Source organism: Myotis myotis, unplaced genomic scaffold (genome assembly GCF_014108235.1).
Source record: "Myotis myotis isolate mMyoMyo1 unplaced genomic scaffold, mMyoMyo1.p scaffold_m19_p_1, whole genome shotgun sequence".
In the NCBI taxonomy this organism is placed as follows: Eukaryota; Metazoa; Chordata; class Mammalia; order Chiroptera; family Vespertilionidae; genus Myotis; species Myotis myotis.
The window spans coordinates 108,044,399-108,068,281 of NW_023416313.1; the positions used below are offsets into that span (position 1 = coordinate 108,044,399).

The following is a 23,883-nucleotide window of genomic DNA, read 5'->3' on the forward strand; positions in this document are numbered from 1 at the left end:
TGACCCTTCATAGTCCCAGATTGCAATAAACATGACTCTTTAATTCAACTTCTTGAGGCGTCCTTCTGTGATTCGCGGGGTACATTACAATATTATGAATCAGTTAACATATACATATGTGTATTTTTTTAATATATTTTTTATTGATTAAGATATTACATATGTGTCCTTATCCCCACATTGCCCCCTACCCCCACCCCCCGCTCATGCCCTCATCCGCCCCCCCCCCCCCAGTTGTCCATGTCCATTGGTTAGGCCTATATGCTTGCATATAAGTCCTTTGGTTGATCTTTCCCCCTTACCCCCACCCTCCCCTACCTTCCCTCCAAGGCCCTACAGTCCAATAAATGCCTCTCCGTCTCTGGATCAGTCCTTGTTCATCAGTTTATGTTGTTCATTATATTCCACAAATGAGTGAGATCATGTGGTATTTATCCGCTCTCCAGTTCCATCCATGCTGTGGCAAATGGTAAGAGTTCCTATTTCTTCTTCTTAAAGAATACCTTTCAGCATTTCATATAATGCTGGTTTGGTGGTGATGAACTCCTTTAGCTTTTTCTTATCTGTGAAGCTCTTTATCTGACCTTCTATTCTGAATGATAGCTTTGCTGGATAAAGTAATCTTGGTTGTAGGTTCTTGCTATTCATCACTTTGAATATTTCTTGCCACACTCTTCTGGCCTGCATGGTTTCTGTTGAGAAATCAGGTGACATTTGTATGGGTGCTCCCTTGTAGGTAACTGACTGTCTTTCTCTTGCTGCTTTTAAGATTCTCTCTTTGTCTTTTGCTCTTGGCATTTTACTTATGATGTGTCTTCGTGTGGTCCTCTTTGGGTTCCTTTTGTTTGGGGTTCTCTGTGCTTCCTGGACTTGTAAGTCTATCTCTTTGACCAGGTAGGGGAAGTTTTCTGTCATTATTTCTTCAAATAAGTTTTCAATATCTTGCCCTCTCTCTTCTTCTGGTACCCCTATAATTCTGATGTTGGTACGCTTGAAGTTGTCCCAGAGGCTCCTTACACTATCTTCATATTTTTGGAATCTTTTTTCTTTTTTCTTTTTCGGTTGGGTATTTTTTGTTTCTTCGTATTTCAAATCTTTGACTTGATTCTTGGGATCCTCTTGTCTGCTGTTGGATCTCTGTATATTATTTTTTATTTCAGTCAGTGTATGCTTAATTTCTAGTTGGTCTTTTTTTTATATCCTCCAATAAATTTATATCACTAAATTTATTGGCGGTTTCCATAAAATTCTTGAAAAACCTTATAAACGTGGTTTTGAACTCTATATCCAGTCCTTTGCTTTCCTCCATTTCTGTCATTTGTGACCTGTTTCTTTGTCTCCACATTTTTTATGCTTCCCTGTGTTGGTAGAGTGGTTTTGTGTGCTAGGTGTCCTGTAGGGCCCAGTGGCTCAGCCTCCCCAGTTACCTGAGGTGGACACTCTTGGTGCACCACCCTGTGGGCTTTGTGCACAGTCTTGTTGTAGTTATGCCTTGATTGTTGTAGGATCACTGGGAGGAATTGACCTCCAGGCCAATTGGCAGTGAGAATCAGCTGTGTCTGCAGTGGGAGAACTTCTGTGCTGAAGACACCCTTCTGGGGCAAGACTTGCTTCAGTGGGGCTTTGGTGCTCACTGAGTCTGCCCCCTGAGTGTGTCCCTTATGGATCTGAGGAGTTGTAATCTGGATGGTCCCCCTCTGACCACTGGGTACACTGGCTCTTGGATCTAAGGAGGTGCTAATTTAGCCTCTGCCTGAGGTTACCCAGCAGGAGCTACGAAGAGTTCTGCAGATTCCCCTTCCTTTTTTGGAGTTTGGAGGTGCCCTGATGAGGCCCAACTGTGAAGCAATGCAAGCTGTTGTGGGGCCTTGGGCCTTCTCTTGGAAGTTCTGGGTCTGTCTGGCCCAGCTGCAATTTGTTAGGTAATTTTCAGGTTGCAAAGGGCCAGGGCATTCATATGCAAAAGCCTCTGCTGCAGCCTGGGTGGGGCGGGGTCTCAGGGAATCAAAGGGCGGAGCAAGCAGCTATGGCTGGTCCTCAGCCCTGCCCTAAGGGGCCGCGCGTCTCAGTGTCCGGATAATTGTTGCAAGCACCTCTGCGGGAAAGCCGCCCTCAAGTTCAGAGTTCTGCCTGCTGCCAGACAGTCCAGTTTCTCCACGTATGAGTCCTGGGTCCCCAGAGACTTCCCAGAACTGGAGTTCAGAGCAGTCGGGAGCTTGTGACTCCCGCCCAATTCAAAAAGACAGCTGCGTCCTCAGGTACCAGCCCCTTTCCGTGCATGCGCTCGAGCCTCCGTACCTTTGCACTTTACTTCCGCAGCTCCTCTGAGTCTCAGTGTGCTTTTCTCTTTTCTTCTAGTTGCAGAATTTACACTCAGCCAGCCTTCCTGTAGTTCTGGATGATGTCCGTTTTGTCTTTTTGTTGTATTTTTGAAGTTGTTGTGGGAGGCAGCAATTTCCCGGTGTTTACCTATGCCGCCATCTTAGTTTCTCCTACATATGTGTATTTTTAATTATTTATTCTAATGCTTCAAATAAAAATGAGCCAACAAGTTAACAAAATAATTGTTATATAGTTCCAAAGACATGAATAAAATTAATGGCTAAAAATTTTAAATAAAATTGCAATGTACTTTCCAGTTTTATTTAGCAATTAATTTGTTTTATTTTTCTTAGTAAATCAATTTTAAAACACTTTTCAAAATATTGTACTTGCAACTTCTTATTTTGGTCCATAACATGTGTGGTAAGTGGTAATTACGTAAGTTAAAATATTATAAAGTAAATCTGCTTTCTAGGAATGAGCAATGTGAACAAGAATTTAATAATTTATATTATTTCATTTTGATGATTAAGCTTTCTGAAGAGGATATAAAATGGTATAAAATACCTCTAAGCATATTTCATTTGCTTCATACTCTATACATTTTAAGAAGAGAATGAAGATAAAAAATAACTTTTACAGTTTTAATGAAATGATTGCTTTATAATTTTAATACAACATTAGCTAAGAACAAGTCTCATTAGGAGATTTTGAACACAAAACTAAATGGACTATTACATTATTTATATAATATCTATCTATCATCTATTAGGATGCATAGCTATCTATATCTATAACTATATCTATGTATGTATGTATGTATGTATGTATGTATGTATGTATCTATCTATCTATCTATCTATCTATCTACCTATCTATCTATCATCTATCTATATCTACCTATCTATTAGGATACAGATCCTATTACTTACATTAAATGAAATAGACTTTGTCTATTGATGTCTTTCAGTCAATTACATCCCTGTGACACTAGAGACAATTGTGCCAGTATATATTGTCTTCCTCTATTGAACTTTAAAATCTTGAGCTTAACTTAACATTTTCCATGGAACTTACTAAGAGGAAGAAGAAGAAAAAGGAAATTTAACTCACGAATATAATTTGGGGCATTTGTATATTCTATGGAGATTAGAGATCCTGGTTCTTGAACCTTTAATTCAAAATTCCCCAGAGCCACTGGGTTCCACAGCTTTTATTTCTGTCAGTGCTTTCCCAGAGAGGTGTGAGCAGAGTGAAAACTAATTGCCCTAATAGCTTTAGGAACATTGAAGTGTTCTGCATAACTCTGGAGGGAGCACAGAATCCTGTGATTACCAAGAAGAATAAAGTTTCCCAAATTCTATCCATTTCTCTATGGTCACTTGAGGGGGTGACTTATTTTTGGATAACTAAGGCAAGGTTTCTTTCTCTCTCTTTTTTTTTTGTCTAAAGTTTTACATATGTTTCCTTTTATCCCAATTGACCCACTCCCCCATCCTTTCCCAGCCCGGGCAAGCCCCCACTGCCCCAGTGTCTGTGTCCATTGGTTATGCTAATATGCATGCATACAAGTCCTTTGGTTGCCCCCCCGCCCCCCCGATGATTTGTCTCTAGATTGATCTATTCTTGTTCATCAAATTATGTTGCTCATTATATCCCACATATGAGTGAGATCATGTGATATTTATCTTTCTCCAACTGGCTTATTTCACTTAGCATATGCTCTCCAGTTCCATCCATACTGTTGCAAGTGGTAAAAGTTCTTTCTTTTTAATAGCTGCATAGTATTCCATTGTGAAGATGTACCACAGTTTTTTATAATTCTTTTTCTCCTATCCATGAACTTATTGCATGAGTATAAAGGCCAGCCAGTAAAAAGGAGTAGTGATTTGCTAAATGAAACCTGCCATTTAAAAGCTGCAATATTTGGAGAAAAAAATAGTAATCAATTGGAATGTTTAGGCAGCTTTAGAACCTTGCTCCTCATATGCCACTCACCTACCTCATACATAAATGCACTTACTGCTATCAGTCCAAAACATATTTCAATTATTCTTTTAAATTTAAACTCAGTTCATTCAATTTGTCAATGCCCTTAAGTCTAATATAAAAATTGACATATTTGGACTAATTTCTTTTTTTCTTTTCAATTCCTGAGTTACAGAAGAACCACAGAAAGAACCCAACATTGTTATTTATTGAAGTGTGCAATTTCATCTGATTCGTTATTTTCTTGAGGACTTTGCCACCATGTACTTAACAAATAGTTCATCAATTAAAATTTACAGCAGCACTACTGGAGTTTGAACAGACTGTGTTCAATTGGCTTTTTCCCTTTCAGCATTATCCACACCACTTGCCATCAAAATTATCAGGGCATCCTCTAATAATCCAACACCAGTTGGACATCATTAAACTTATAAAATTTATGAATTTAGGAATTTTAATACTGAAAGCAAATACAAAGCACATAAAGTCTATAATATTTTTGTTAGAACTGTTAGAGTGATTTCAATAAAAAAATAGTTAAAAATCTATCATTCAAATCACACAGTTAAATACCTGTAAAGAAAGGCAAATAAAAATTCCCCACAAAATATCTGCCTGAATTATCTCAATATTACTAGATAATTATGCAATCTACTCTTACGACTTCAGATATGCAAACATAGCATTTCAGTGATGAGGTCTGCACAATTTAAACAAACGGATGCCTTGAAATAAGTGAATAATTTGGGCAAAGAGCACACAATTGCCTGAAGTAGAAACATAAACTGAGAAAACAAAAGAGTATTATAATTTGAATTAGCAATTACTTCCAGTCTTCATTTCATTAAACATGGCCAGTTTTTAACTATTAGGTTTGTTGATTTTTTTGGCATTAACCAACCACATAAAATCATTATAATCACCACACAAACACATACACACTAATACAATTCTCATCTACTAGTACTAGTGTGTAGTAGCTCAGGTAATAGGCAGATTTAACAAAAATTATAGTTTAAATTAGGTAGCAATAATGTATAAATATTTTATCTTGAACCAATTCCAAAAATCACCACATTTTTACTAGTAGAAGATAGTAACAGTTGTTCCCTTGCCTCCCAATAGAAACACATAGAAAAAAATGTACTTACACTGAACAATGAGCTGCACCAAAGCTTCTCTTGGTTTCACATTAAATCCATTGTATTGGCTGGTCTGACATCTGTACATTCCTGACATTTCCCTAGATACATTCACAATCCTCAGTGTTCCATCATAACTCTCCATTTGCATTGACCCATCGGGCATTGCAACTTCTTTATCCGCTCTAGACCAAAGGATGATGGGTTTAGGTTTTCCAGTTACTTGACACTGTAGTTCTATTGTGTCTCCTTCTCTGGTGACCAAAGGTGATTTTTCCTGTGGAACAGTCAGATTGGGTGGAACTTGAAATGGGAAAAAGAAAATTTTTCAAGGTTAGTATAAACTGGTAAAGCATATTCAAACACAGAAAATCATAAGAAAACAATTTCTGCTGGTTGAAGATGTGTGACAATTCAGATGAAAAAGATTATAGAAACCTTTGGGATAGGTGGTAAATACCATCAGTTGAAATTATTCTGATTTGTTTTTATAGAACTTTCTTGAGTGAGGTCTTCCAACATTAGTAAAATAAATAAAGCATTAAGTTAGGCTTAAAATGGTCAACATGAGAAACATTTATTCAATGATTTGTCATTATCAGCCATTAATTGGGCATTTAATATTTGCATTTCACAAAAGAATGATCCTGCCTTCTGAGGGTTCAGCTTTTTCAGTTTTCTGCTTCCTATGCTGTTATCTCTTATCCAAGGATGGTATAAGAAAGGGTATGTGATATTGTAGATTTAGCAGGCACAGTAAATACAAGTAGTAGGAAAGGGAAAAGAAGCACCTTTGTCATACAATTAGAAGTTTTGACTGGTTTAGAAAACCTTGCCAAATTGCTAAGGTTTAAGGTTTGCTTTTCCCCTTAAGGACATGAGAGGAACTACTCACTACAATACCACACTGAGAATCCACTGTATTTTTCTCTGTTGAATTTCTAATATTTTTGAGATTTGAATTTTCCCATATACTTTCACTTTAAGACATTTCGAGATCACTGTAGTTTGTCACACTGTTGCCACTATTTCTGTAATATTAATTTTAAGTATATTTTCAAAAGTATATTTCAATAATATAAGAATTGTAATTTTTTGAAGTTAAGCTAATTTCTGATTTTATTGAAGATATTTCTGAGAAAATTAGGTTGATTTCACTGAAACTTAACTTTACTGCACTAGGATAAATATGTTATGATTTAGGACACAACATGAACAACAAGAGGCAAATATTACCTAAGAAGTTTTCTCACAAATAAAATCACCTGTTCCATTGGAAGACTTTTACAATGTATATGCATTCAAATCTATTCATGCAATAGAACATCTATCAAAAAGCACGGGCTAAATTAACTGCCAGAATAAAAATAAACAGAAATATATGAATAATTCTATCTTTCTGATAAATGTAATATGCTTCCTTTGGAGAGAATTGCATTTGGGTAAAAAGGCAAAGGTTTTATTCTCCCTTCTAGCATCACTGTGCTCCAATGCCCAGGAACAAAACCAAGCATAATTTTAAAATTATCTTTCGACTAATATGGAAATGTTTTTCTCACACAGAAAAAAAATAAATTCAAGTCAAAAGTGATATGAGAATTAATTATCTTGCTATTTAAGTATCTTTGTGTATAATTTTTCATTTAATTCCTTCATTTACTTCTTATCTTAAAAATGTAGTAAAAGAAAAAAGTAGTTAAATAATGGAAATCAGAAAATATGGAACATTAAAACATTAACCATGACCTTCTTATAATAGATATATACAGTCTAAGAATTGCCATTAACAAAGCATATGTTTAAATATGGTTGCATTTAAAATAATAGCTGATTAAATAATTTAATTTAATAAATTAATCTAATAAATTTAATATAAACAATTAAGTGATTTTGTTAACTTATTCCTTTAGAAGTAAACCAAAAGGGAATGATGCAATTCTAAGCAGCATCTTTTAACAATAGGATCAAAAATAAGCCTCAATGTTTACTCACCCTACATGAGAAACCACAAAGGATAATAACAATATCATCAACATTTAACATTAATGATGTTCCTGCTTTGTAATAGACACATTAGGGATTTTACATTTTCAGTTAATTCCTTTGATAATTCTAAGAATCAAATATTTCATATGAACATTTAACAAATAAAAACACTGAATATAAGAGAAGATGAGTACTTTGTTTGAATAAAATTCAAGCTGAGGCCAACTTATGACAAATGAACAGTGTAGACAACTGACACTTGAAGCAGGTTCCAGTAAGCTATGGTGTTTGAAATGAATAATTTGGGTTAGCACTGGACTCCTGTTCACAACTGCTCTGCTCCTATGGACAAATTGGACTAATTTTCCCTGCCCATCTCTTGTTCACTAGTCCAGGATCAATAAAAAATGAGAAGGTGGAAATGTGAGAATGAACTTGACACATATTTTGCAAATTAACTTATCTATTTTATATTATACTAGAGGCCCAGTGCACAAATTCATGCACAGTGGGGTCCCTTGGCCTGGCCAGAAAGATCGGGCGAAATTGGCTCTCCAACATCCCCAGAGGGGTCCCAGATTGCGAGAGGGCGCAGGCCAGGCCAAGAGACCCCACTGGTGCACAATAGGGGCCAGGGAAGGATGCAGGAGGTTGGCCAACCAGGGAGGGGCCACAGAAGGGCTCCAGGGCATGTCTGGCCCATCGTACTCAGTCCTGATCGACCAGACCCCAGCAACAAGCTAACCTACCGGTTGGAGCATCTGCCCCCTTGTTATCTGTGCATGTCATAGTTGTTGATTGACGGGTCAACTGCCCCCTGATGGTCAGGGCACATCATAGCGAGTTGTTGAGCAGTCTTAGCATATTATTAGCATATTATACTTTGATTAGTTGAACGGCTGACTGGATGACCAGACACTTAGCATATTAGGCTTCTATTATATAGGATATCTATTTCTACCTTATCCTCTATAATAAAGGGGTAATATACAAATTAACCCTCATGCCCTCACAAGAAGGCTGCCTACAACCAGGCCGGCAAGGGTTGAGTGAGGGACGACCAAACAACTGAACAGCAGGCTGCGTGGGGCAACCAGGCTGGCGGGGGGAACCATGAGGGGCAACCAGGCTGGAATGGGAGGCAGTTAGGGGTGACCAGGCAGGCAGAGGGGGCCAGTTGGGGGTGACCAGGCCAGCAAGGGGGGTAGTAAGAGGCAACCAGGCCGGCGGGGGTGTGCAGTTGGGAGAGACCAGTCTGGCAGGGGGGGCAGTTGTGGGTGATTAGGCTGGCAAGGGGGGAAATGAGGGGCAACTAAGCCGGAGGGGGAGCAGTTAGGGGTGACTAGGCCAGCAGAGGGGGCCAGTTAGGGGCGACCAGGCTGGCAGAGGGGGGAAATTGGGGGTGACCAGGTTGGCAGAGGGGGCAGTAAGGGGTGATCAGGCAGGCAGGCAGGTGAGCGATTAGGTGCTAGTGGTCCAGGATTGTGAGAGGGATGTCCAACTGTCCTGGGGATCAGGCCTAAACCGGCTGTCAGACAACCCCCTAGGGGTCCCAGATTAGAGAGAGTACAGGCTGGACTGAGGGTCCTCCCCCCCCACCCCCCCACCCCCCGCATGCACGGATTTCATGCACCGAGCCTCTAGTATTTTTATATCTATCTATAATAGAATATTTCCCAAATAGAAAGACAAACTGCTTTTTAGATCTACCAAACCAAGTCAATATATAACTTTTGATAAATCTATGTGAAATAAATGAAAATAACTGATAAAATAAAAGATTATTTAATGGAGTCTCATTTCTTCCAAAACAAGCCAAATGACATAGGCCAAATTTAACCAGTCTGAGTATTAATTTCTTCACTTTTGAAACTAAGAATTTGCACTTTATTAGCTCCAAGGTTATTAATGGTTGACTGTAAAAACAAACAATAAAAACTTAAATATAGAAGTGCTGCTAAATGAAAGTATTCACTTTCTGCCTTAATTCAAAGATCTTATTACACTAGGCCATTCTAAAATACACAAACCTTTGACTAGGTATGTTTTATAAATTTATCAGGCTAAATAGTTAAGAAACTTCTTTTAAACATTTGTTTGTTATTCATTTATTTAGATAAACTTTCCTTCTTATGTAATCAAAATTACAGAAATGTAAACCTCAGTTTTAATCTAGGTAACTTGAACACAAATTTTACATAAATTAGCCCAGTTTTTGCTAAATAGAAAAATCTAATTAAAATATAGTATATTCTCTATCTATTCCATGAGGCTTTTTAAATCTTGAAATTGGAGTTAATTTTTTCTCCACAACTCTCTTGACCAAGAAAGTTTATGACTTCTAAAGTTCTTATAATGATTTTCTCTCAATATCCACATTAAGTATTCCATTCTCTACAATTCTATACTAACCCCTCTTAATTATCTATACATATAAAAGCCTAAGCAACTGTTACGACCAAATGACCAAGACTGGAACTACCGGTCGACCAGTTGCTATGATGCACACTGACCACCAGGGAATAGACGCTCAATGCAGGAGCTGCCCCCTGGTGGTTGTGCTCCCACAGCCAATTTCCCATGGTTCCTCTGCCCAGCCAGCCAACCTTCTGTGGCCCCTACACCCAGCTGACCAGCCGGCTCTCCCATTGGCCTGGATCAGGGGGCCAGCTGGCCATCCTCCCATGGTCCCTCCTCCCAGCTGGCCACCACCCCCCACCCCCCGATAGGCCTTGATCGCTGGTCAGACCAAGGGACCCCACCTGTACACAAATTAGTGCACTGGGCCTCTAGTTACTATATATTTTTCTGTTATGCGATCTAGTTTGTTATCACTAGATCTCATTTGTTAACATATAAAACTTATATATTTTATATGTTAATAATATGAATCCCAACTTTAGCCCTAGACCCTTCTAATTTATGACTACAGCATAGTATTTTAATACTTTAAAAGCCTTTCAAATCTCCAAACTTAAGCACCATTTATTGCTTGACTTAGTTGATAGGTAATTATCAACATACATAATCTGATAATTAAAGACCATAACATTTTCTTTGTTTTACCATTTCTTTTTGCTCACCCCTTCCTATCAGCCACTATCCTTTCTCTGTCAAAAATATGTCCCATGTCTGCCTATTTCTTTTCATGGCTGGCAGGTAGATTTCTTGGTAGAAGTCATCATTGTCTCTTCTTGTGGCAGTGTTCTAATTGACCTCTCTGTCACCAGTCTAATTCTTCCAGGCCTCCTGTTATTCAGTCATAAATTTTATTATGATAAATGCTATTTTGTTCATGTCACTATGAAAACTACAAACCTCAATGAGAGTGTTAATACTAATCCTGGCTTACTAAAAACATTGAGAAGAGCCTGATGGATGTGTTAAATAAATAGTGGTACAATCATACAATAAAAATGATGCAATCTTTTTCATGAAGACATAATAGACCTACATTTATCAAGAAAGATATTTATATTTTTAAACAACAAGCTAGTAAATACTATGAACAGCTATAAGAACTATTAATAAATGAGTAAAACATGTTACTGAACAGTGTAAACAGTAGTGTCACATCCTATCTAATAAAAGGGCAATATGCAAATTAACCATCTCTCTGTCACAAAGGTGGCAGAACCTATAGCCACAAGATGGTGGCACCCAGTCCCCTCAGCCCCGCTGGAGTCCCCCAGTCCTGGGGGTGTGGCCACTGAGAGTGGGCAGTGTGAGCGGCCTGGTGGTACGCTTGCTTTGTTGCTGCGGCAACAAGCCCAGTGTTCCACCCTGGCTGCAGAGGGCCTGTAGGCAGTGGGTGCAGAGCGGCCAGGGCGGGACACTTGCTTCGTCGCTGCAGCAACAAGGCAAGCGTCTCAAACCAGCCCTAGAGGGCCTCTGGGCAGCACGTGTGCACACAGAACAAAGAGGGAAGGATGCTTGCGTCATCGCTGTGGCGACAAGGCAAGTGTCTCGCCCTGGCTGTGGAGAGTTTCTGGGCTGCAGAGAGCCTCTGGGCAGTGGGCACAGAGCGGCCAGGCACCACAGAGTGCAGAGAACCACGGGGAGTGGGCCTAAGCCATCAGGGCTCCCAAACTGGAAAGGGTGCATGTCGGACTGAGGGACCCACCCCCTCATGCACAAATTTCATGCACCAGGCATCTAGTTTTTATATAAAACGTCTCATGCTAATGAATGTTAATAGGGAGCTTCTTAAAGGCGAGTGTATATACTAGTATCATCCTATCTAATAAAAAGGAAACATGGTAATTAACGTACGACAGCTACCCTTCCCATGGGCTAATCAGGGCAATATGCAAATTAACTGCCAGCAAAGATGGCGGCTGGCAGCCAGGCAGCTTGAAACTAACATGAGGCTTGCTTGCTTCAGTGACGGAGGACTCCAATGTTCCCCGCCTGCCGCTGCAGGCCTCTGAGCTGCAACTCTAAGCAACTATGTAACAAATATAGAAGCTAAACAAAACCCCAGAAACCTGCTTTAGTCCAAGCTTCAGCCAGCAGGATCGCAACATTGTAAGCAAAGGCAAGAAACCTACTTTCAGCAGCGGAGGCCTAAGAGCTGGAGCCAAGCCTCAAAGCTAAAGCTGGCCCAGAATAAAAAAAGAAAAAAGAAAGAAAAAAAGGAACGGTTGGGAGCTTCAGTCACCCCCAGCCTGAAAACAGCCCTCAGCCCCTCACCCAGACTGGCCAGGCACCCCAGTGGGGACCCCCACCCTGAAGGGTGTGTGACCAGCTGCAAACAGCCATCATCCCCTCACCCAGGCTGGCCAGGCACCCCAGTGGGGACCCCCACCCTGATCCAGGACACCCTTCAGGGCAAACCAGCCGGCCCACACCCGTGCACCAGGCCTCTACCCTATATAGTAAAAGGGTAATATGCCTCCCAGCACCGGTATCGGTGGAGCCGCGAGGCCTACCTGTACCAGGATCAGCGTGACAGGGGGAAGCGCCCAAACCCCCTGATCACCCTGCAGCTCTGTGTGTGACAGGGGGCGAGGCCACAACCTCCCTATCCACCCTGTTCTGTTCATGATAGGGGAAGGCGCCCCAACCCTGTGATCAGCCCTGCTCTGTGCCTGATAGGGGGGAGCTCCCCAACCCCCTGATCGCCCTGCAGCTCTGTGTGTGACAGGGTCCAGTGCCCCAACCCCCTGATCGGCCCTGCTCTGTGTGTGACAGGGTGCGGCGCCCCAACCCCCCCACCCCCCCACGGCCCTGCTCTGTGTGTGACGGGGTAGAGCCATAACCTCCCCATCAGCCCTGCCCTGAGTGTGAGAGTGGCGGCGCCCCAACTCCCTGATTGGCCCTGCTCTGTGCGTAACAGGGTACAGAGCCCCAACCCCCCTGATGGGCCCTGCTCTGTGCGTGACAGGGGGAAGTGCCCCAACCCCCTTATTGGTCCTGCTCTGTGCATGACAGGGGGTGGTGCCCGAACCCCCCAATCAGCCCTACCCTGAGCTTGACTGAGGGTGGCATCACAAACTCCTGATCGCCCTGCTCTGTGCATGACAGGGGCGGCGCCCCAACTCCCCAATCGGCCCTGCTCTGAGCCCGACCATGGGCTGCACCTAGGGATTGGACCTGCCCTCTGCCACCCAGGAGCAGGCCTAAGCTAGCAGGTCATTATCTCCTGAGGGGTCCCAGACTGCAAGAGGGCACAGGTCAGGCTGAGGGACCCCCCTCCCCCGCCGAGTGCACAAATTTTTGTGCACCGGGCCTCTAGTTCTTCTTTATATTGTCAGCATCCAGCACTCTATTTTGCACATAAAAGGAACTTAGCAAAAATTTTCACAGCAAATGTACAAATTAAGACAGCAAGAAATTGTGCCCAGATTCAGAGAAGTGGAAAAATCTAGAGGAAAAGGAAGCCCAAAAAGAAATACTGCAAAATACTAACAGTGGCTCTCTCTGAGTGTGAGATTATTGATAATTTAATTTTCTCTGAATATTTCCTATATTTTCATTCTTTTATAATATGTACAAAACATATAATATATTTGCATTAAAATGTTAATACAACCTGTTTTTCAGCACTCATCTGATGAAAACTCCACTTTTTAATAACACAAATGTATCACTCTGAACATGGTGTTCTAGGCAACATGTCTGAGAAATGCTTCTCTAGAATTGCTCACTCCTATAACACTCATTCACATGTGTGGTTTTACCAGCCAGTGAACCTCAGTGCTCTTCAATAAGCAGTTTTTCCTCTGTTCAGCATATATTCTAGCACTCCCTGCCTGCCCCAGGTGTTGAGATTCAGTTCCAATGTCACTACTTTCAATGATAAGTTTGCTTATCCCTAGGCTGAGGTGGTTTGTCACTCTGCTTGACCACTTATTACATTGTAGACCCATTTAACCTGTACTTGTGGCTTTGTTCTATATTTTCTCCCATGTTTATATCTCTGAAAGCACAGAGTGTTTTACTCTGTCTCTAAAATCTGCTGCCTGCTTTCCTACTTGGCACAGTCCAGGAAGCCACAAAATAATTGATGAAGGAAGCAGGGTAGGAACAGAGAGAAAGGTAAGGAGGTAAGAAGATAAACAACTATAAATATAATAGAAATAAACATACTAGGTAAAAATCATAAACATTTTAGAACAAATGTGATAAATAAGAATAAAATGTAGAAATTATATAATTATTAGCCCATACATATAACAGAATCTTCTGCAAAATATATTGTTAGTAGAGATTATGGATGAAGTAGATCTTGAGATATGTGAGGTTGTATGTGAGAGCTAAGAGAATCAAAAAAAGGATCTTGAAGTTTTCCTTTACTTTATCTTTTCATTTAAAGATTTGGATAGATAAGCTGCAATAAAAAAAAGAAAAGTCAGAGAAAAGAGCCAATTCAAGAACATGCCGTTCCTTTTGATATGTTTACTATGCCCTTTCTCTAATTAATGCATTTTTTAATATTGAATCTCACAATAAAAACATCAAATTAAGTAGAACAATTTGAAATGTCTGCACCTTTTGGGATCCACATTTATTCATAATGTATTGTCTAGAAAAAAATTCCTCCTGATAAAAACACAAGGATACAACTTCTGGTATATAATAAGACTACCCTTACTTTGTTTTTTCTTTTCTGCAATGCTACTGTTGGAGAAGTTATAATCAGAGAAACTTCAAAAACATATGACATCAAAGTTTATTATTCCAAACATAAAGAAATAGACAGATAATTTGGACAAACTATTTTCTATCAACTGTCCCATTGTATCACATAAAATAAAGCAAATATAGAAAATTAAAATGTTTTTATTTCTTCATTGAGAAGGAAATTGAGGAAATTTAATCTTTAGTCTTGACTAAGAAAATGACTGGATTATTTTTCTTACTCAAAAGAATGAAGGGGAAGGCTAACTATCCTGAACTCTATGGGAAAATATCATGTTGTCTGAAGCAAAGACATCAGAGTATGCTTACTAATGACTTATTGATTTAAAATATGTAAATATTTATAGTGTACTATAGTTTAAACAAAGTATATATTATTTTATTATAAAATCATAATAAAATAAGAAATAAGTAGAGTTGTCTCTTCAAGGACAACTAGACATACATTTTCTAGAATCCCCAAATAAGTATAACACTGAATTAATTACACTTTATTTTTGAGAAATCTATAATAACAAAAGCATAATATGCTAAGTAGACCAGACGTCCTTCCCAACGAGCTTCTGGACTAAGCTGGGGCTGCGAGGGAAGCCCGTGTCCTGGGTGCCAGAGGGAAGCCGGTGTCTGGCTGCTGGGAGAAGGAAGGCCTAGTCTTGCATGAATTTCATGCATCGGGCCTCTAGAAGTTTATAATACATACTGGAGGCCCGGTGCACAAATATTTGTGCACTTGGGAGAAAGGGGGGTCCCTCAGCCCGGCCTGTGCCCTCTCGCAGTCTGGGACCCCTCGGGAGATAACGACCTGCTGGCTTAGGCCTGCTCCCGGGTGGCAGAGGGCAGGTCCAATCCCTAGGTACAGCCCCTGGTCAGGCTCAGAGCAGGGCCGATTGGGGAGTTGGGGCGCCGCCCCTGTCATGCACAGAGCAGGGCGGATCGGGAGGTTGCAATGCCACCCTCAGTCACGCTCAGGGTAGGGCTGATTGAGGGGTTGGGGCGCTGCCCCCTGTCACACTCAAGGCAGGGTCGATGGGGAGGTTGCAGTGCCACCCCCTGTCATGCACAGAGCAGGGCCAATCAGGGGATTGGGGCACTGCCCCCTGTCACTCACAGAGCAGGGCCCATCAGGGGGGTTGGGGCTCTGTACCCTGTCATGCACAGAGCAGGGCCAATCAGGGGGTTGGGTGCTGCACCCTGTCACCCACAGAGCAGGGCCGATTAGGGGGTTGGGGCACCGCCACTCTCACACTCAGGGCAGGGCCGATGGGGAGGTTATGGCTCTACCCCGTCACACACAGAGCAGGGCAGTGGGGGGTGGGGGGGTTGGGGCGCCGCACCCTGTCACACACAGAGCAAGGCCGATCAGGGGGTTGGGGCACTGTACCCTGTCACACACAGAGCTGCGGGGCGATCAGGGGGTTGGGGAGATCCCCCTTATCAGGCACAGAGCACGGCTAATCACAGGGTTGGGGCGCCTTCCCCTGTCACGAACAGAGCAGGACCGATAGGGAGGTTGTGGCCCCGCCCCCTGTCACACACAGAGCCGCAGGGTGATCAGGGGGTTTGGGCGCTGCCCCCTGTCACGCTGATCCTGGTGCAGGTAGGCCTCGCGGCTCTGCTGATTACGGTGCTGGGAGGCATATTACTCTTTTACTATATAGCATAGAGGCCTGGTGCACAGGTGGGGGCTGGCTGGTTTGCCCTGAAGGGTGTCCTGGATCAGGGTGGGGGTCCCCACTGGGGTGCCTGGCCAGCCTGGGTGAGGGGATGATGGCTGTTTGCAGCTGGTCACACATCTTTCAGGGTGGGGGTCCCCACTGGGGTGCCTGGCCAGTCTGGGTGAGGGGCTGAGGGCTGTTTTCAGGCTGGGGGTGACTGAAGCTCCCAACCGCTCCTTTTTTTCTTTTTTTTTTTTTTTTATTCTGGGCCAGCTTTAGCTTTGAGGCTTGGCTCCAGCTCTTAGGCCTCCGCTGCTGAAAGTAGGTTTCTTGCCTTTGCTTACAGTGTTGCGATCCTGCTGGCTAAGCCCGGCGGACTAAAGTAGGTTTCTGGGTTTTTGTTTAGCTTCTACATTTGTTACATAGTTGCTTAGAGTTGCAGCTCAGAGGCCTGCAATGGCAGGCAGGGAACGTTGGAGTCCTCTGTCACTGAAGCAAGCAAGCCTCATGTTAGTTTCAAGCTGCCTGGCTGCCAGCCGCCATCTTTGCTGGCAGTTAATTTGCATATTGCCCTGATTAGCCAATGGGCAGGGTAGCGGTCATATGCTAATTACCATGTTTCTCTTTTATTAGATAGGATGGGTGGTCTAGAGTGGAATGTATAATCTGTACTTAAAGCATAAATTAATTAGACTTCAATAAAAAGGTCTGTTTATGATAGATTTCCCTAGAGATCTGATTCAAGGATTCTCATTCTGACAAGACCTATAGACGTGAAGTGAGTTTTATTTCCGGTGATTTGCTGTTTGAAACTTGAAGGTTAGCAACATGCTTATTTCAGATCACACATTATTAAAGGAAAGATGTTCTATCATACTTCAGTGCTTCCTCTGTGTCTGAGGCAATGGTTCTCACCTCTCTTTTGCTAAGCATGAGACATGCACTTAAATACATTCAGAGTTTGAGGTTTTGAAAAATTGCAAAACTTTACATGGAAGTTAAGAAATTAACAGTTTGTAATTGCAACAACTACTAATGGCACATGAGTAGGCTTCTCATTAAGGACTATGGGATAAGCAAGATAAACCATTTGTCAAGTGAAATTCTCAACTTGCTTGTTGTAACATAACTCATTTCTCTTCCATGCAATATTGGAAATATTCTAATCATCATGTACCTCACAGCTGATTTGAACACATCACTAAGATTGGGAATAATTGTGTTAATACGTGAAACTTACAAGAATGTGATACTCTGTGTCCAGTGAGAATTATTCATCTGATAATTTGACAAATATAAGACAAATCTGATAATTATCTTTAGTTTCAAAATAATTCCGATCCAAATTCCCTAAATATTTTGAACCAGTAAACTTAATCCACTTTTAATAGTTATGTGTCTATTAAAACATAATGATAAAGTGTCCTTAATTCAAGGTGACAATGAAATCCAACTAGCTAAAGCCTCCTCACTTATTAATTGAGTTGCTGGTATTTGTATCCTTTTAGAAACCATGACTGGTAATGAGCAATGTTTGATAAAAGGCAACAGCACTCTACAGCTCATTTCTCTTAAAAGAATAAAGGTTCCCAATGTTGTTACTTTATAAAAAGCAGAACTTCCCTGAATCAGAGTTAATATAATAATATATTGCATTGCTGTATTTCCTTCTGCATTTTCTTCCTACTTATAAGTGGATTACTGAAATTTAATTCATGAATGTCTTTTTCTCCTTCTAAAGAATCTGACCATTCTGAATTATTCTTTCTTTAAAAATCTGTCTTACTAACATTCAAATATTTTCAGTAGCTCCCCATTTTACAGGATGGTCTAAATCCCAGTGTCTGTTTTCCAGCTTAGCTGTCAACTGTTATTAAAACACAGTGCTTCAAGAAAAGCTCTTTATTAATTTTGGCAGGTCGTTTAGTCCACTTAACACACTTAGCTAATACACAACTCCTCACCTCCCTCACTTCTGTCCAGCAGTAACTTTGTCCTCACAATGCCCATCCAATAATTGCCCATTTTTAAGGCCCAACTTAAGTCTTTTGTTGTTTTAGGTCTTTCCTGGTTTCTGTATTTTTTATTCATTTTTCAAGTCTCTGGATACAACATATCTGATTTATTCTATACATGTCAAGATAAAATGTGCACTCTTACATATGTAACTAAAATGTCTCGAGGCCAGCATCAGGTTTTATTTATTTCCTCAGTAGGTCCCACACCATGAAACATCTTAAGTATTTTAGAGGTGCTCAATAAATTTTTGATTGATTTATGGAGCATCAATCAAGGTTTCTAAACAACCAAAGTAAGAAAACTATTGATGAATAGTCACCTCTTGATTATTCAAGGCTTAATTATAAATTATATGAACTTCAAAATAATTTTTATGCAAATTATTTCTTTTTAATTTTTTTAAAAACCACATCAAAATGTCCATACTACCCAAAGCAATCTAGAGATTTAATGCAATCCCCATTAAAATACCAACGGCAATTTCACAGACCTAGAACAAACTTTCCAAAAATTCATCTGGAATAAAAAAAGACCCCGAATAGCTGCAGCAATTATGAGAAAGAAGAACAAAGTAGGAGGGATCTCAATACCAGGTATCAGTCTGTATTATAAAGCCACTGTTCTCATAACTGCCTGGTAATGGCACAAGACCAGACATATAGACCAATGGAATAGAATAGAGACCCAGAAATCAACCCAAACCACTATGCTCAATTAATATTCGACAAAGGAGGCATGAACATACAATGGAGTCAAGGCAGCCTCTTCAACAAATGGTGTTGGGAAAATTGGACAGATACATGCAAAAAAATGAAACTAGACCACCAACTTACACCATACACAAAAATAAACTCAAAATGGATAAAGGACTTAAACATAAGACGGGAAAACATAAAATTACTAGAGGAATACACAGGTAGCAAAATCTCAGGCATATGACAAAGCAATTTCTTCACTGATACTGCTCCTAAGGCAATGGAAACTAAAGAGAAAATAAACAAATGGGACTACATCAAAATAAAAAGCTTTTGCACAGCAAAAGAAACCATCAGCAAAACAACAAGAAAACCCACTGCATGGGAGAACATATTTGCCATTGTTATCACCAATAAGGATTTAATTCCAACATTTACAGGGAGCTCATACAACTTAACAAAAGGAAGATAAACAAACAACCCAATCAAAAAATGGGCAACGGACCTAAATAGATACTTTTAGAAAGAAGACGGAAGGCAAAGGGAGATATGAAAACATGCTCAAAGTTACTAATCATCTGAGAGATGCAAGTCAAAACAACAATGAGGTACCATCTCACTCCTGTCAGAATGGCTAACATCAACAAATCAACAAACGACAAGTGCTGGCAAGGATGAGGAGAAAAAGGAACCCTTGGGCACTGCTGGTGGGAATGCAGATTGGTGCAGCCACTGTGGAGAACAGTATGGCGTTTCCTCAAAAAACTAAAAATGGAACTCCCATTTGACCCAGTGATCTCACTACTAGGAATATATCCCATGAAATAGAAACACCAATCAGAAAGGATATATGCACCCCTGTGATCATAGCAGCACATTTCACCATAGCTAAGATTTGGAAACAGCCTAAGTGCCCATCAGCAGATGAGTGGATTAAAAAACTGCTGTACATCTACACAATGGAATACTATACTGCAGTGAAAAGGAGTTCTCACCATTTGCAACAGCATGGATGGAACTGGAGAGCATTATGCTAAGTGAAATAAGCCAGTTGGAGAAAGATAAATATCACATGATCTCACTCATTTATGGAATATAATGAACAACATAAACTGATGAACAAAAACAGATCCAGAGACAGAGACTCATCGATCAGAATGTCAGACCTCAGAGGAACGGTTAGGGGAGGGTGTGGGTAAGGGGGAGAGATCAACCAAAGGACTTGTATGCATGCATATAAGCCTAACCAATGAACACAGACAACAGGGGTTGAGGACATGAGGACGGGGTTAGAGGGGGTATAAGGACACATATGTAATACCTTAATAAAGAAATTAAAAGTCAAATAAAAGGCAAAAAAAAGATCAACACCCTTTAAAATCAAGCTTAAACAAACAAACAAAAACGCACCCAAAATAAATTTTTATAAGTTAGTATTTCTACTAGATTTTAATTTAGTCATAGGAATGATACAAAGAGTTAAAATATTATGAAATATTTAGTAGTCCTGAGTAATTTTTTCATGCTATAGCTTTCCTTTATTTTCAGTAAAGAAAAATCTCTACAACAGAATGTCCACGTGGACCCATATTCTATGGCTTATATTACCTACAGTCTTGTGGCTAAATTATAGAGGAAACAAGCACTTATTTTAAACCCTCTTCACACCAGATGGTAAACCTGATATTTCTGTCCATGATATGAACAAGCATTAAAAGATCCCATTACATTCTGTAAATAAAAAGTGCTCTTTTTTTTGCACTGAAATACTTTTATTATTGTTTTTTACTGCTTCACCTACAATAAACCAAGAGGGGCTAATAAAACAGGGTCGACAATGTTTTATAAATCTAGCAATAGAGCAGAAAGAAAGCATGTTTAAAAACAAAGATGTGTTTAAAATATCATGGCATTTGCCTTTGGAAATTCTCAGTGGAAATGTACATGCAAGTATGCATACATACACAATGCTTATTTTTTAAAGAGTTCTGGAAAATCTTATTACAACGGCATTGTTAGTTATTTGAAACATATGGGGAGAGACAGAATCCTGGCGAGTAAGAAGTCTGGAGGGTTCAGTATTGGAAGATGGAGGACATGCAGTGCCATTCAGTCAGGAGAACAGGTTTGGCAGGCAACAGTTGCTGCTGCTTCAACTGCCCTCTCCCAGCAGGTGTTGCTATGGTACAAGAATAGTCTCTGAGGGTTTCAACACAACACAAAGTGTAAAATGACAGGACAAAATAGAAACTCATTCTCTGAGTGGCATTCATATTTTCCCTGCTACACAAGCGACGAAGCCAGCTGCAAATAAACATGGGTCGGAGCTTGCTGCCTCATAAGCAGATCAGTGAATGGACCTTAGGCTAAGGCTGTTTGTGTAGCATTTGGTTAAGTTTATTTTTCAAGTATCTTGAATTGTTATGATCTTTACATTAGTTAGTTTTCTAACTGAAGCTTATAATAAGATGTTTTTTAAATGATTAAAATAAATTTGTATTAACAAGGGAATTTTCTACGAACCTTTTTGGGAAAAGATATGAAAGCATGCATTTTTCTGTTTTTAAGCTGACTTATTGTATATGTCTCTCATGCACTGAAATGCATAAATGAATGATGGTCACCGATTAAGCATATAAAGCTTACTTATATGTGGAAACTTATTTTTAAACAATTAAATTAAAAAACAAAGAAACAAAAAACATGAGCAAGTAGTTTAGCTTGCTAGTGATTCAAATTATATTAAAATTTTAGCAAGCTAGGAATCTGAACTGGACTGAGATTTCTGGAAGAAATATAAATTGCAAAACAAGCACTTGCTTTTATTTTCTATAATAATAATGGAAGTATTACAATAGTTAAAATTTTAAATAAGATGATAAGCTATTTAATTACTAAGATATTAGTAGGTCATTTGATGAAGGGATAATATATAACCATTTTTGAAAAATAGGGTATCAATTCCTCAACTTTGAGGTTAATCAAGTTCCATTTCACGTTTGGTATTTTTTTTAGATAATGCAGAGTTAAGCTGGAAAACAATGGTTATTTGAGTATAAGCAATTGATTAAGAATTTTACCTTTAAAGCTAAATACTGCTTCCTAAACAGCATCCTATATAATAAAGAGGTAATATGCAAATTGACCCTCATGCTCTCACAAGATGGCTGCCTATGACCAGGCCCACAGTGGGGTTAGTGAGGGACAACCAAACAACTGGACAAGCAGCTGCATGGGGTGACCAGGCCAGCAGGAGGGTTATTGAGGAACGACCAAACAACTGAACAAGCAGGCTGCGTGGGGCGACCAGGCTGGCAGGGGAGTTAGTGAGGGATGACCAAATGACTGAACAGCAGGCTGTGTGGGGGGCAACCAGGCCGGCAGAGGGGGGCAGTTGCGGGTGACCAGGTTGGTGGGGGGGGGCAGTAATGGGTGACCAGGCCAGTGGGCAGGCAGTTAGGAGTGACCAGGCCGACAGGGAGGGGGCAGTTCGGGGTGAATAGGCAGGCAGGCAGGTGAGTGGTTAGGAGCCAGCGGTCCAGGATGGTGAGAGGGATGTCCAACTGCAGTCAGACATCCCCCAAGGGTCCCAGATTGGGGAGGGTGCAGGCTGGGCTGAGGGAACCCTCCCTCCCCCCCATGCATGAATTTCATGCTCTGGGCCTCTAGTATTATATAAAATAAAAATTATAAGCAGGAAATAGTCCCATAACTTAAAAGCTAGTTCAAAGATTCCCAAATTCCTGCAATTCTTATAGTCTATTACATATTTGTGTCCTTGACTACTCACTCTAAAAAATGGTGCCATGATTGATCTAAATACATTTTTATGTGTTATCAATGCATTATCCCTTGAAGTAATAGGAAACACTCTGAAAGTAAAAACCAGAGGACCACATATATGAAAACTTACTCCTATGCTACAACTAATATCTATTTATTTTAACACATTTTTTTGAGCCCCTTCAATAGGAAAATATGTTTAAAATTAGGGACAAGAGAGATAAATTAGGGCATTTACTACCTTCAAATATTATATTATACATTATGAAAATGGATAAATAGGGACAATTCTCAGTAAATGATCATGATCATTGTTAAATCAGAGGCCTTTCTTTAAAAAAAATAGATATGAAGAATTTGGAAAGGTTGTAGGTGTACAAGATTAGAAGTTTGACATGGACTGAGAGCCCAACCTACTTACTAACTGTGCAATCTTGGATTATCTTAATCTGGTTTCTCATCTGCCAATAATAAAGAATGAGAATTTAAAGACAAAATGGTACAATATACATTAGAATGTACTGTATATTGTATAATATTTTGAGTTGCGTATTACTCTTGTAAAAAGCAAGGCTCAGGTCAGGTAGTTTAGATTCAGATCATAGCTCCACCACCTACTGGCTGTGTGACCTTCCTATATCTCTCACTTTAAGTGAGTATAATTGTAACTACCTCAGATATTTTTAGGGTTAAATAGAATAATATACATAACATCTTGAGCATAAGGTCTAGCATGTAGTTATATGTTACTTATTATGTTTTCTTTCTTTTTCTTAATATATTTTTTATTGATTTTTTTACAGAGAGGACGGGAGAGGGATAGAGAGTTAGAAACATTGATGAGAGGGAAACATCAATCAGCTGCCTCCTGCACACTCCCTACTGGGGATGTGCTCACAACCAAGGTACATGCCCTTGACCAGAATCGAACCTGGGACACTTGAGTCCGAAGGCCAAGGCTCTATCTACTGAGCCAAACTGGTGAGGGCTTATGTTTTCTTTATTATCAATGCTTTTTATCAGTATATCAAGAACTGTATTTTTTTGTTTTACATATATTTCTATATGAGGGCAAATATTTTGTTCTATTCATACCTGTGATGTCTCAAGTACTGAGCATGGATATGTATAAGCCAAAGAAATATTTTA

General features: G+C 40.2%; 1 protein-coding gene across 1 annotated transcript in view; it reads right to left on the bottom strand.

Annotated features, from left to right (window-relative positions):
• Positions 1-23,883, bottom strand: part of MDGA2 (MAM domain containing glycosylphosphatidylinositol anchor 2) — a 954,748-nt gene that overhangs the window by 223,156 nt on the left and 707,709 nt on the right. Inside the window, exon 8 of the mRNA XM_036347018.1 lies at positions 5,463-5,756. Coding sequence (XP_036202911.1) covers positions 5,463-5,756 — 294 coding nt within the window. The remainder of the gene's footprint in view (positions 1-5,462; positions 5,757-23,883) is intronic.